The sequence below is a fragment of the Diabrotica virgifera genome, chromosome 3 (assembly GCF_917563875.1).
Source record: "Diabrotica virgifera virgifera chromosome 3, PGI_DIABVI_V3a".
NCBI classification, from domain to species: domain Eukaryota; kingdom Metazoa; phylum Arthropoda; class Insecta; order Coleoptera; family Chrysomelidae; genus Diabrotica; species Diabrotica virgifera.
In genome coordinates, this window is record NC_065445.1 from 122,049,182 (window position 1) to 122,061,651 (window position 12,470).

At 32.6% G+C, this 12,470-nt stretch overlaps 1 protein-coding gene across 2 annotated transcripts in view; it reads left to right on the forward strand.

Annotated features, from left to right (window-relative positions):
* The window catches only part of LOC114334348 (chitin synthase chs-2), a 167,101-nt gene that overhangs the window by 137,604 nt on the left and 17,027 nt on the right, over positions 1-12,470 (forward strand). For both annotated transcript variants that reach the window (XM_050646885.1, XM_050646886.1), the window contains exon 18: positions 3,657-3,895. In XM_050646885.1, coding sequence (XP_050502842.1) covers positions 3,657-3,895 — 239 coding nt within the window. The remainder of the gene's footprint in view (positions 1-3,656; positions 3,896-12,470) is intronic.

The following is a 12,470-nucleotide window of genomic DNA, read 5'->3' on the forward strand; positions in this document are numbered from 1 at the left end:
TTTTCATTTGAGAGCGATACGGGCCATCTCCGCGACGAAGGTTGGCAATCATCATTGCTATTCTAACTTTTGACACTACAGCCCGAAAGAGTTCAGTTGAGCTGGATCCAAACCATTCTCTAAGATTTCTCTGTCAGGACATTTTTCTTCTATTTATGTACCGCCTTTCTTAAATCTTTTCCTGCAATTTCTCCAATAGATTTACTTAATAAAATTAAACATCTCAAATTCGATTCATTATTTCCTAACGTCGTTATTGCGTTAAGAATATTTTGCACATTGCGGTGACAGTCGCAGAAGCGAAAAGATCCTTTAGTTTTCTTTCTCGCATAAAAAATGATGTGATATCTACAATGAAACAGGATTGGTTAACTCGCCTATCAACTTTGTGCATTGAGAATGATTTGGTAAAATCATGCGATTTTTCGAAAGTTCACTATTATAAATAAAAATTTAATAAAATTTATATTTGAAATGTTTCTTATTACATATTTTTACTATGTATTGATAATTTTATTTCTATAAAAGTTGAACAATTTTTTCGCTCTTCACCTTTTGCGGGAGGTCCGTTCGTCATTTCTTGCCGGGGCCCGATCATCCCTCTCGGCGGCCTTGTATCTAGAACCGCCTCAGTGACCTCTATGTGACCGCCTCACAATTCAAATATTTCCGTTTCCCGATGAAACACTCTGTAACAGTAGTCAATACGGTAGTCAGCCAATACTTGTAGCATTTTATGATGATCTATATTATCAAACGCCTTTTCATAGTCTACGAATATAAGAAAGCCAGGCTTGTTTTATTCTGTGCACTTTTTTATTAGCGTTTTAATAACTTGTAAATGATCATTTGTTCCGTATCTGGAGCGGAACCAAGCCTACAGGGCTTTTCATCGACAGGGCCGCGTTTAGGTCAATTGACGCCCTAGGCAATTCTCTAGTAGCCGCCGTTCCAGCATGTACCATTTTTGCGAAAAAAATTGCAAGCAGATTTTTTTATTTAAATAAGAATACATAAAAATTGTCATTCCAGTACGATCACATCAGATTTCTTTCTTGATTTTTCTTTGGAAAAATCATCTATAATGTCGTTATAATTTATCGCCTTTGTTACGTCACTTTCTATGGGCAAAATCGACAAATTGTTAAGACGTTCTTGCGTCAAACTTGATCGGAAATTATTTTCATGTCAATTTTAAATTCTTGACATTTTCGAAAATGACCTTTTCATCGGACACGTTGGTGGGCAACTGGGAGGCACAAATAAATGCGCAAAGCAATATCAAAATTAGGGAAAATATCTCTCAATCCACTCTTCTTTAAATACTTAGATATGTCAATTATTGGTGATTGGTGATTTTATTGTGGTATCCAAATGAACCTTTAAGTGAATGCATTCATGTATGAATGATGTAGGTATCTATTAGTGCAGTCAGTTAGGGTATTTTTCTCCAAATTCCATCCTTATGCATCAATTTACTTGATATTTTCAATGTAAGTAGGGAATAGCTCAAGAAACAAAGTCTACGCTATGACGCTTTTAACTTAGGGGTGGTTCCTACACGTTCTCGGGGATGGAATTTTTTTTATCAAACTAACACCGGAAGTGGCCAAAGAATATAATTCTATTCTAAGCAATAACTACTGTTTTAAAATTTTTTTGAAAGCTCAATACTTTTATTCGTGGTTAAAAATTTGCCATTTTCATTGAAAAATGACACTTTTCGGATACTGTTTTTTTGGGAATATCATAAAAATTGTGCATCTAACCAAAAAAACTATATAAAACATTTTTGTAGCTTATGAAAAATCAGAGAGATTCATTTTTGAATAAATCTTCTAGTTTCAATAAAAAAAGAGATGGTAGGTGAAAAAAGATTTTCTTGATGCATGCTCAAATCGGTGTATTCAACTTAAAATAACAGAGAAATGTCGATTTTAGAAGTATAATTTTACAAATACCTTTTGTAGTGCTTGAAACTTTAAAATGAGAACTGTTAAATGTCGGTTACATTCAAACTAAGCGAGATATGGTGCAAAAAACTTATGACTAATGTATTTTAAGGAAAAATGAGAAGTATATTTAACCCCTCATCCACCACAATTTAAATGCATCGTTTTTTTTTCTAGAATACCTTCTACTATAGTATTATTTCTATATTCAAAAAGTTGGACGGGTTTAAAATGAATGGTTTTTGAAAAGAATAAATCCAAATTATAGAGCGCATTTCTAAATTTTCTTAAAAATCTTCCTTTTTCTCCATGTAATTCGAAAGTGATAAGAGATACGTCAAAAAATACCTTACAAAAATTTTTTCTTTTAGATAACAATTTTATTTTTCTTTCATTACTGTATCTCATTATCATTTTCGAGTTACATGGAGAAAAAGGAAGATTTAAAAAAAATTTAAAAAGGCTCTCTATAATTTGATCTTATTTTTTTCAAAAACCATACATTTTAGACCCGTCCAACTTGTTGAACATAGAAATAACACTACGAGTATAGTAAAAGGTATTGTAGAATCAAAACGATGCATTTAAATCTGGTGGATGAGGGGTTAAAATATACATACTTCGCATTTTATCTTAAAATAAATTAGTCATCCTTTTTTGTTGCACCATATCTCGCTTAGTTTGAATGTAATCAAAATTTAACAGTGCGGTCGTTTTAAAGGTCTTTTCAGGCAGTACTTACAAAAGATATTGATAGCATTATACCCTTAAAATTGACCATTTCTCTGTTATTAAGTTGAACACACCCATTTGAGCATGCACAAAAAAAATTTCTTTTCGCCTACCATATCTCTTTTTATGTTATCACTAGAAGACTTATGAAGGAACGAATCTCTTTGATTTTTCATAAGCTACAAAAATGTTTTATATAGTTTTTTTCGTTAGATGCATAATATTTAAGATATTCGCAAAAAACCGTCCGAAAAGGCGATATTTTTCAATAAGAATGGCAAATTTTCAACCACGAATAACCCAAAAGAATTCAGTTTAAAAAAAAATATAGAACAGTGCGCCCGCCGCCTTTGCGGTGCTGCCGACGGCCCAATAATTCCTAAATTTACGACTTCTGTCCTTTTTGAATGAATAGTGTTAAGAAAATGCAATTTGTTTTCTAGAAATGAATGCCCACTTATATTCCATTGATGGGTGTACTATGTACTTAAATGTTATTCGATTTTAATTTTTATATACAAATATTTTTTTGTACACTATTTTAGCCACGTAATTGTATAACTTATCACTAAGTCAGGTGTAATGTGTAGTGTGTGTGTGTTGAGTAAGTGTCTTGTTACTTTGCAAAGTCGACATCATTGTCTTTGCAAAGAGACGCTAATTGGATCCGAACGTCTGCGGTCCCTCCAGTGAGGCGGTGAGTACCGAGCCCACAAGGACAGAAACTATTTTCATTTATTAATTTATAATAAATGAAAAAATTCCCGACCCTGGTGAGATTCGAACTCACTACCATTCGGAACTTTCGACCCAAAGGTTAGACGCTCTTACCACTAAGCCACAGAGGGGGTCTTCTTACTAATTTGATAACAATAATAACGTCTGTTATCATAACCCCTTAGGTACTTATGCCTTTTCTAAGCGCTGAGTCTAATAATATCTAAATCACTAATACTGTTTTTTTATTTTCAGATAATAATTGAGAAGACTTATTTGCAACTACAACCTATTGGATTTGTATTCCTTGTTATGTTCTCTGCGCTATTGCTAGTTCAATTTATTGGTATGGGTATTCATCGTTTCGGTACCTACTGTCAAATTATGGCCAATACTCATATAGATTTCAGCCTTTTTGGATCAGAAGTTAAAAATATTACAGAAAAATCTCTGCTGGAAAGAGATCCCATAAAGATCTTTAAGCAACTCATCAGGTATTTTTAATTTATTGAAGATTTATTTACAGACATCATTTCCCGCTAGGATTAGTTCCGATACAAATCTCTTGGAGCGCTAAATTTTATATTCAAATAAAGCCGTGTCGTGAATTAAGTATCCAGAAGTAGGTGATTTGTGGTTTACCTTCATAAGCAGAGCATAAACCGACAAACTTTTTTTCATTTTTACAATAGGTATTAATAGTCCTGGGTCTCACGTACCAAAAGAAATTTATTTAAATCAAGCTAGAAATTTGTTCATAGCTTAACGGTGTCAATAGTCTGACAAACTTTGGTGCATGGGGACACTGGAACAGGGGAAGTTTTAATTGTGGAACATGATAAATGTGTCATGCTGACAAGTGTATAATTGTGAAAAAATATAATGTTGTTTTTAAGTATGAAAAATGTTTGTCCGACAAAAATGTTGGGCAGTTTAACGAGTCCGAAACGTAGAACATGTCAAATGACAGGAATTATGTTGGTGATAAATTGCAGTCTGATTTTTACATGAGAGTTTAATAAAAGGTTAAAAAATTAGTTGGAAGTTCTGTCCGACATAATTATTGGGAAGTTTTCGTAGCCAGACGTTCAAAACCTGTAAGATATAGACAAAAATGCTGATGATAAATAGCAAGCTAATTTTGATATTTGTATGTACAAATTATATTTTGTAACGCAAAAAGTTATTTGTCGGACAAAAACTTTGGGAAATTCAAAGGAAACAAATAAAAAATCATTTTTTCTGACTGACATAGTTGCATATTGATAAAGCTATGTTAGTTGTAGGAAGGTATATTATTTCTTATATTCACATACTTGCATTTGTATATATGTACATACAAGCACACTCCGAAAACAGTGAGGTAAGTATAAATGTATGTATTGTTATGACCTGCTTTCTATTACTTTTATATTAATTAGTATTTATTTGATTAAATATTTAATTGTCGCAAATCATACATAAAAAATATTAAGAAAAAATCTCAGGGTGCCTTTTGTCATAAAAAATTTAATTAAATTCTCCAAGGTTATACTTATCCTCTCTCGTGGCTTCAGTAGGTCTGTTCGTACAGGAATCAGAAACTATCACTAACTATCAGCAACTGCACGACGCATGCGTGTTTCAATTGTGCGAACGCTAATATTGAAACACGCATGCGTCGTGCAGTTGCTGATAGTCAGTGATAGTTTCTGATTCCTGTACGAACAGACCTAGTATCTCTTAGTTGATCCTTATCGGGATAAAATAGGAAAAGGAAATAAATAGAAATACCATAAATAAACACATACAAATACCTATATTATCAAAAGCGATGCTCTGTAAATTTATCAATTAAATCCTGTGGACATAACTGTCCAAAAGAAACTTTTACCATCTAAATTAAACTAATTCAAACAAATATTTATCGCTTTGGTCTTGATACCATTAATAAAAAAAGCTAAACAAACAAATTTGGTATTCGCAAAATTACTTATACTTCCTATTAAGTTTTTGAAATGTTGGAATCTTAAATTCATATGTTTTTACGTAAAAAAAATTAACTTCTGATTATAAAGAAAATCTATCACATAGGTTATTGACTGACCTTTTTGATTCACACACAATGATGTCTCCTCTTGACCCAAACAGCTTCTCCTTGTTGATTATGTTAGGCTACCAATCAAAGCCCTTTCCGTTCTCAGCAAACAATACAGCAGGATACCAGCAACTATTTCTCCAAAACACAAGCCAGGCCTCTTTTTGTCAGTCCTCGTTCAATAAACTCCAAAACTCTCTCCTCTCTTTCTCTCAACAATAATCTCCTGAGACCCAAGTATCTTTTTTACTTGGTGTCACAAATAATTTTAATAACGATAATTCTTGTAACTTACTCTCTTGGACTTTACAGAATCAAAGAGGTATTTCTTCTCGATTTGATTTGTCTCTCGTTCCACTTTTCAGCTACTCTCACTATCAAAACAACCACTAGTACTTGCTTCTGAACTACTCACGAAAACTGTTGACTGCTCTTCTCGGATGCCGGTAACACAATAATCTTTCTTTTCCAAACTGTCTCAACATTTCAACCTCTCTTTCCTACTTCCAAATTGCCAAGCCAATCGGAAACATTTCTCTTTTCCATTCGAAAGTCCAGCCATTCTTTCAAACAATTCTTAAAATTAAAATTCCAAATCTCTCTACCTTTCATTTTTCTAAAAACTAATAATTACAGTTACCTGTGGTTTTACCTTTTCCGTAATAACAAAACAATCTTTTTAAATTATAATCCTAAATAAATGTTCCTTTCACTTTACTTATTTACAAATGTCATTATTTCTTCATGGAAAAACTCATTAAGGAGAAACCTACTACGTGAAAGCTAACTTCTAATAAATATTTACAAATCAATATACAGGGTGTATCAAATTTATGTGCCCGCGTTATATTAAAAAAAATTAAATTTTTATTCTATCTTTGATTGCCAAATTGATACACAATAGTATATACCTAGATATTTCCAAAAATTTGATATTTTTGGGTGGAATTTGTTCATACCAATATGTAATTTCTTTTGATTGTAGGTAGGTACTTTTAACAGAGAATTGAAATTTCAAAAATTATTTTTTTAAATTGTCAGACTACGAAATCTACCCATTTTTTTTCGGACAACAGTCATTATTTGTAAGAAATAGTTTACTTAATGAATTGGCTTTTTTGTCGGAAAGCTATTTATCACCAGAATTTTTGTCTATTTCTTACAGGTTTTAACGTCGGCTACGAAAACTTCCCAATAATTATGTCGGACAGAACTTCCAACTGATTTTTTAACCTTTCATTAAACTCTCATGCAAAAATCAGAGTGCTATTTATCACCAACATAATTCCAGTCATTTGACATGTTCTACGTTTCGAATAAGCTTTAAAACAACATGCTATTTTTCACAATCATAAACTTGTCAGAATGACACGTTTATCATGTTCCAAAATTAAAACTTCCCCTGTTCCAATGTTCCCATGCATCAAGGTTTGTCCGCCTTGATACTGTTAAGCTATGAACAAATTTATAGCTTGCTATTAATAAACTTTTCTTTGGTACGAGGGATCCACGACCTTAAACCTTTTTTTATTCGATTCTATATCTCAAAGTTCAAATGTATCTTTAAAAATTTTTTACAAGCCGGAATCACTTCGATTAAAATGTTTTTAAGCGTATCTCATCGAAATAAATACTTTTTCTTTCTCGGTAATTTTTCGAATAATTCTTCCTTTCCGAGTTATTTGCAATGTTGTGTTGAAAACATGCCTTAATAATTATTGTTTTTTGTAAATTTGTTTCTAAAAAACTACTAACTGAATTCTAATTCTACAAAAAGCTTTATAATCTCTAGCCGAGATTCATTTTGACACATTCGGATTAGGAAATATACAACACAAAAATTCATACCTCACACTATGAACTGCTCAAATCAACTTCATCTTTCATAAAAAAAGAATGGTTTTAAATAGTGGGAGTGTAGGTATACTAAACTCATAAAATTTTGTGGAATTTATTTCTACAAAATACTACTTTTATTTTCTACAATAAATAATTTTTTCTATGGATGCTATACAATGTGCAACTTCTCTCACTACTTACATATTATGTACATTCAAAACGAACAATTTCTCAGGCTGTGAGGAAAGTCGGCCATTGCAGTGAGAAATATTTTTTCTCACTGGTTCCATACGTAGAATCGCGGTCTCCATGGTAACATGCACAATATAAACACAAATATTTTTGTCAAATAAAATGTGTCAAATCAAAACTTACGAGGAATTACCTTTCAAAATTGTTCAAATATAACTGGTAACTATAATTTTAAATAAATAAAAGTATATAAATATTAAGAATATTATATACCTATATATGTGTATAATATGTATTTTATTTCAATTTTGGCTTATAATCAACATAATAGCACCTAAATTATTTAATTTTGAAGATTGAACTCTTGACAAAAACGCATCCATAGAAAAAGTACAGTGTACAACAGGTGAGAAAACGACATATTTCTCCCTCGCTTGATTTGGGGCACTCGCCTCGTACCTCGGCTCGTGCTAACAAACTTCTGCGCTCGTGAGAAATATGTATTTTTGCTCTCTTGTTGTACAATATACTATTGTCAAATAAAATGTGTCAAATCAAAACTTTCCAGGAATTACCTTTCAAAACTGTTCCAATATAACTGGTAACTATAATTTTAAACAAATAAAAGTATATAAAATAAAAATGGATACCATTTTAATTCAGTTGCAATGCGAAGCCAAAACTGTCTTAATTTTTACTTAGGTTAGAGAACGCAACCAGCACTCTTATCGACGATTTCACCTCTTGTTAGAGGCTCTTCAGAGAATGCATAGGCATCTCTACTCCAGGTAAAAATTTTCGACATCTATTAGTCCCCCATTGCAACTGACATGAAGGTAGTAGGTGCGTAGCGGCATCTGCTAATGAAAGTCTAACTTTTTTAACCTAATAAAAATATTTGTAAAATAAAATATTTTTAAAAAATTTTTAATTGAAAAACTTATTGGTCCATTTCCCTGGTGACACCCCCAATGCTTCTACAATATGCAAGCCAGATGGATGCTGCAGTGAAGACTAAAGAGAAGGAATTCTACACTATGCAATTCACAACCCCCGTCTGCAGCTTGGTAAAGTTCCAATGGAAAATGGACCTAGTTGCTCTTAAGGAGTAATACTAATATAAAATAAAAATGTATACCATTTTTATTCAGTTGCAATGCGAAGCCAAAACTGTTTTAATTTTTACTTAGGTTAGAGAGCGCAACCAGCACGCTTATCTTTCATTTTCAAACTTTCATTTAGCAGATGCCGCTACGCACTACTACCTTCACGTCAGTTGCAATGGGGGACTAATAGACGTCGAAAATTTTTACCTGGAGTAGAGATAGCAGCCTATGCATTCTCTGAAGAGCCTCTAAAAAGAGGTGAAATCGTCGATAAGAGTGCTGGATGCGCTCTCTAACCTAAGTAAAAATTAAGACAGTTTTGGCTTCGCATTGCAAATGAATAAAAATGGGATACATTTTTATTTTATATTAGTATTACTCCTATAGAGTAACTAGGTCCATTTTCCGTTGGAACTTTACCAAGCTGCAGACGGGGGTTGTGAATTGCATAGTGTAGAATTCCTTCCCTTTAGTCTTCACTGCAGCATCCATCTGGCTTGAATATTGTAGAAGCATTGGAGGTGTCACCAGGGAAATGGACCAATAAGTTGTTCAATTAAAAATCTTTTAAAAATATTTTATTTTACAAATATTTTTATTAGGTTAAAAAAGTTAGACTTTCATTTAGCAGATGCCGCTACGCACCTACTACCTTCACGTCAGTTGCAATGGGGGACTAATAGATGTCGAAAATTTTTACCTGGAGTAGAGATGCCTATGCATTCTCTGAAGAGCCTCTAACAAGAGGTGAAATCGTCGATAAGAGTGCTGGTTGCGCTCTCTAACCTAATAGCCCAGTAAATGAACGGGAAATTCGGCGATACCTTGTAATTTTCAGGGACAACTCCGAATTGCATGAAAATTTGGATTTAGGTTCTACTTACCCTCCACTTCAAAGTTAAAATTGTGCCGTTGGTTGCTTTTACTTGGGGGGTGACAGTCACCCCTTCTCGGGGGTGAAAAAACATACGTTCAAAATAAGACCGGAAATGGATAAATTGACTGATTATAAGCAACTTTTGTTCTATAGAGTTTTTTACGTAAGTCAATACTTTTCGAGTTATTTGCCATTGAAAATGTTGATTTTTCGACAAAAAAACTACGTTTTCAGACAGTTTTTCGCAAATAACTCAAAAAGTAAATATTTTATCGAAAAAATATCCTTAGCAAAAGTGTAGCTTATAAAAAACCCAAAAAAATGGTGTATCAGTAAAGTCTATCAAACAAATAAAAACAAAGTTGTAGCTCATGAAAAATACGTTCTTATTCGTCTAATTCCAAATCGAATATTTCAAGGTAAAATCACCGAAAAATTAAGCACTTTTCGGGAAAAACCCATTTAAACTTTTTTAAAGTGTTTATAAAAAGCTTTGTTTTAATTGTTAACAAAAGTTTTAGCATTAAAAATAAGCGAGTTACGCTCAAAATAAAATTGGCTCTTTTTTTTGTAAAAAATCATGAAAATCTTGATTTTGTTTAGCTCCCCAAATGAAATTAATCGCTGCCGCTTTACAAACAATTTACTTACCTATCTATTTTTTTATATTATCTGTCAGTCTCACCGGTTTAAAGTGTTTATTTTTGAAAGGGTTATAATTGAGAAAGCTTGAATGGGTCACTAATCACGAGCGTATGCAAATTTTGAACAGCCATATCTTAACAAATTTTTGTCTTACGGAGAAACAAAATGAAACAAGCATGTTTATAATAGCAAAACCTACATTTCTTTACTCTTTAAGATTTTTCTTATCACTAATACTTTTTAAGTTATTTTTTGTAAAAATGAAATTTTTCAAAAATTTTTAGAAATTTTTTTTGCTATAAAACCAAATATTTTCAAGAATAAGCACTTCAAACCAATCAAACTTACAGATCATATAAACAATACACATGCAGTTAAAATATATGGTAAAGCCAAACGATTAATTTCATTTGGGGTGCTAAATAGAGGGAGGTTTTCACGATTTTTTTTACCAAAAAAAGGGGCCAACTTTTTATTTCAGTGTAACTCGTTTATTTTTGATGCTGTGGACTTTTGTAAAAAACAAATAATAAGCTTTTTTTCGATACTTTAAAAATGTTAATAAGGTTTTTTCCGAAAAATGCTTCTTTCTTCGGTGATTTCGCGTTGAATTATTCGATTTGGAATTGGACGAATAAGAACGTATTTTTCATGAGCTACAACTTTCCTTCTACTCAATTTGTAGACTTTACTGGTACACCATTTTTTTCGTTTTTTATAGGCTACACTTTTGCTAAAAATATTTTTTTCGATAAAATATTTACTTTTTGAGTTATTTGGGAAAAACGGTCTGAAAACGTAGTTTTTTTGTCGAAAAATCAACATTTTAAATCGCGAATAACTCGAAAAGTATTGACTTACGTAAAAAACTTTATAGAACAAAAGGTGCTTAAAATAAGTCAATTTATCCATTTCCAGCCTTATTTTAAACACGCGTTTTTCACCCCCGAGAAGGGGTAAATGTCACCCCCAAGTAAAAGCAACCAACGGCACAAATTCAGCTTTGTAGTAGAGGGTAAGTAGAACCTAAATCCAAACTTTCATCCAATTCGGAGTTGCCCCTGGAAATTACACTCCAAAACGGTCATTTATTGGGCTATAAGTAAAAATTAAGACAGTTTTGGCTTCGCATTGCAACTGAATTAAAATGGTATACATTTTTATTTTATATTAGCATTACTCCTATAGAGTAACTAGGTCCATTTTCCGTTGAAACTTCACCAAGCTGCAGACGGGGGTTGTTAATTGCATAGTGTAGAATTCCTTCCCTTTAGTCTTCACTGCAGCATCCATCTGGCTTGCATATTGTAGAAGCCTTGGACGTGTCACCAGGGAAATGGACCAATAAGTTTTTCAATTAAAAATCTTTTAAAAATATTTTATTTTACAAATATTTTTATTAGGTTGAAAAACTTAAACTTTTAAAAGTACAGTGGAATCCCGATAAGTCGGCCCCCGATAACCCGAAAATCCGGCTAACCCGGACCGATTTTCATCAGATAAACATTTTGATTTTCAATATTTTGTATTTTGACAACGACCCGATTTGGGCGTCGCGAAACGTTAATAAAATTATTTTTCAATTTAATTGTGGCTTATTTCCCATCAAAATAGTTAATTATCAGACAAACCTTTCAACAATAAAAATGTATGTAATATAATATTTGAGAGATAATGTGTATGTGTGTAATTTGAACTATAAGATAGTAACAATGACTCATAGCACACGCCGCAGAAACAACAGGCACCTGTCTGTAGTACCTATTCCTTTTTATTTCAAACTGTCTTAGCATTGTTTCTTCTTCTTCTTAAAGTTCCGCTCCTATCGGAGATTGGAAATCATTCTGGCAATTATAATTTTGTTGGTTACGCGCCGGAACAGTTCAATTGAACTGCATCCAAACCATTCACGGAGATTGCGTAGCCACGAGATTTTACGTCTTCCTACGCTTCTTCTGCCTTTGATTTTGCCCTGCATTATATTCCCTAATAGTTCGTATTTTTCACCTCTCATGATGTGCCCCAAGTACTCCAACTTCCTGATTTTTATGGAATTTAAAACTTCGCATTGTTTTCCTAGTTGTTCGAGCACTTGTGCGTTTGTTTTACGATCTGTCCATGATATTTTCAGAATACGTCTATAACACCACATTTCGAATGCTTCCAGGTTTTTAATGTGGGATTGTTTTAGTGTCCATGCCTCAACCCCATACAAAAGGGTGGAGAAAATATAACAACGAAGCATTCTTATCCGGAGCGTTATATTGATATTGCGATTACAGAAAAGTTTCCTCATTCTGTTAAAAATGGATCGTGCAATTTCAATGCGGCAT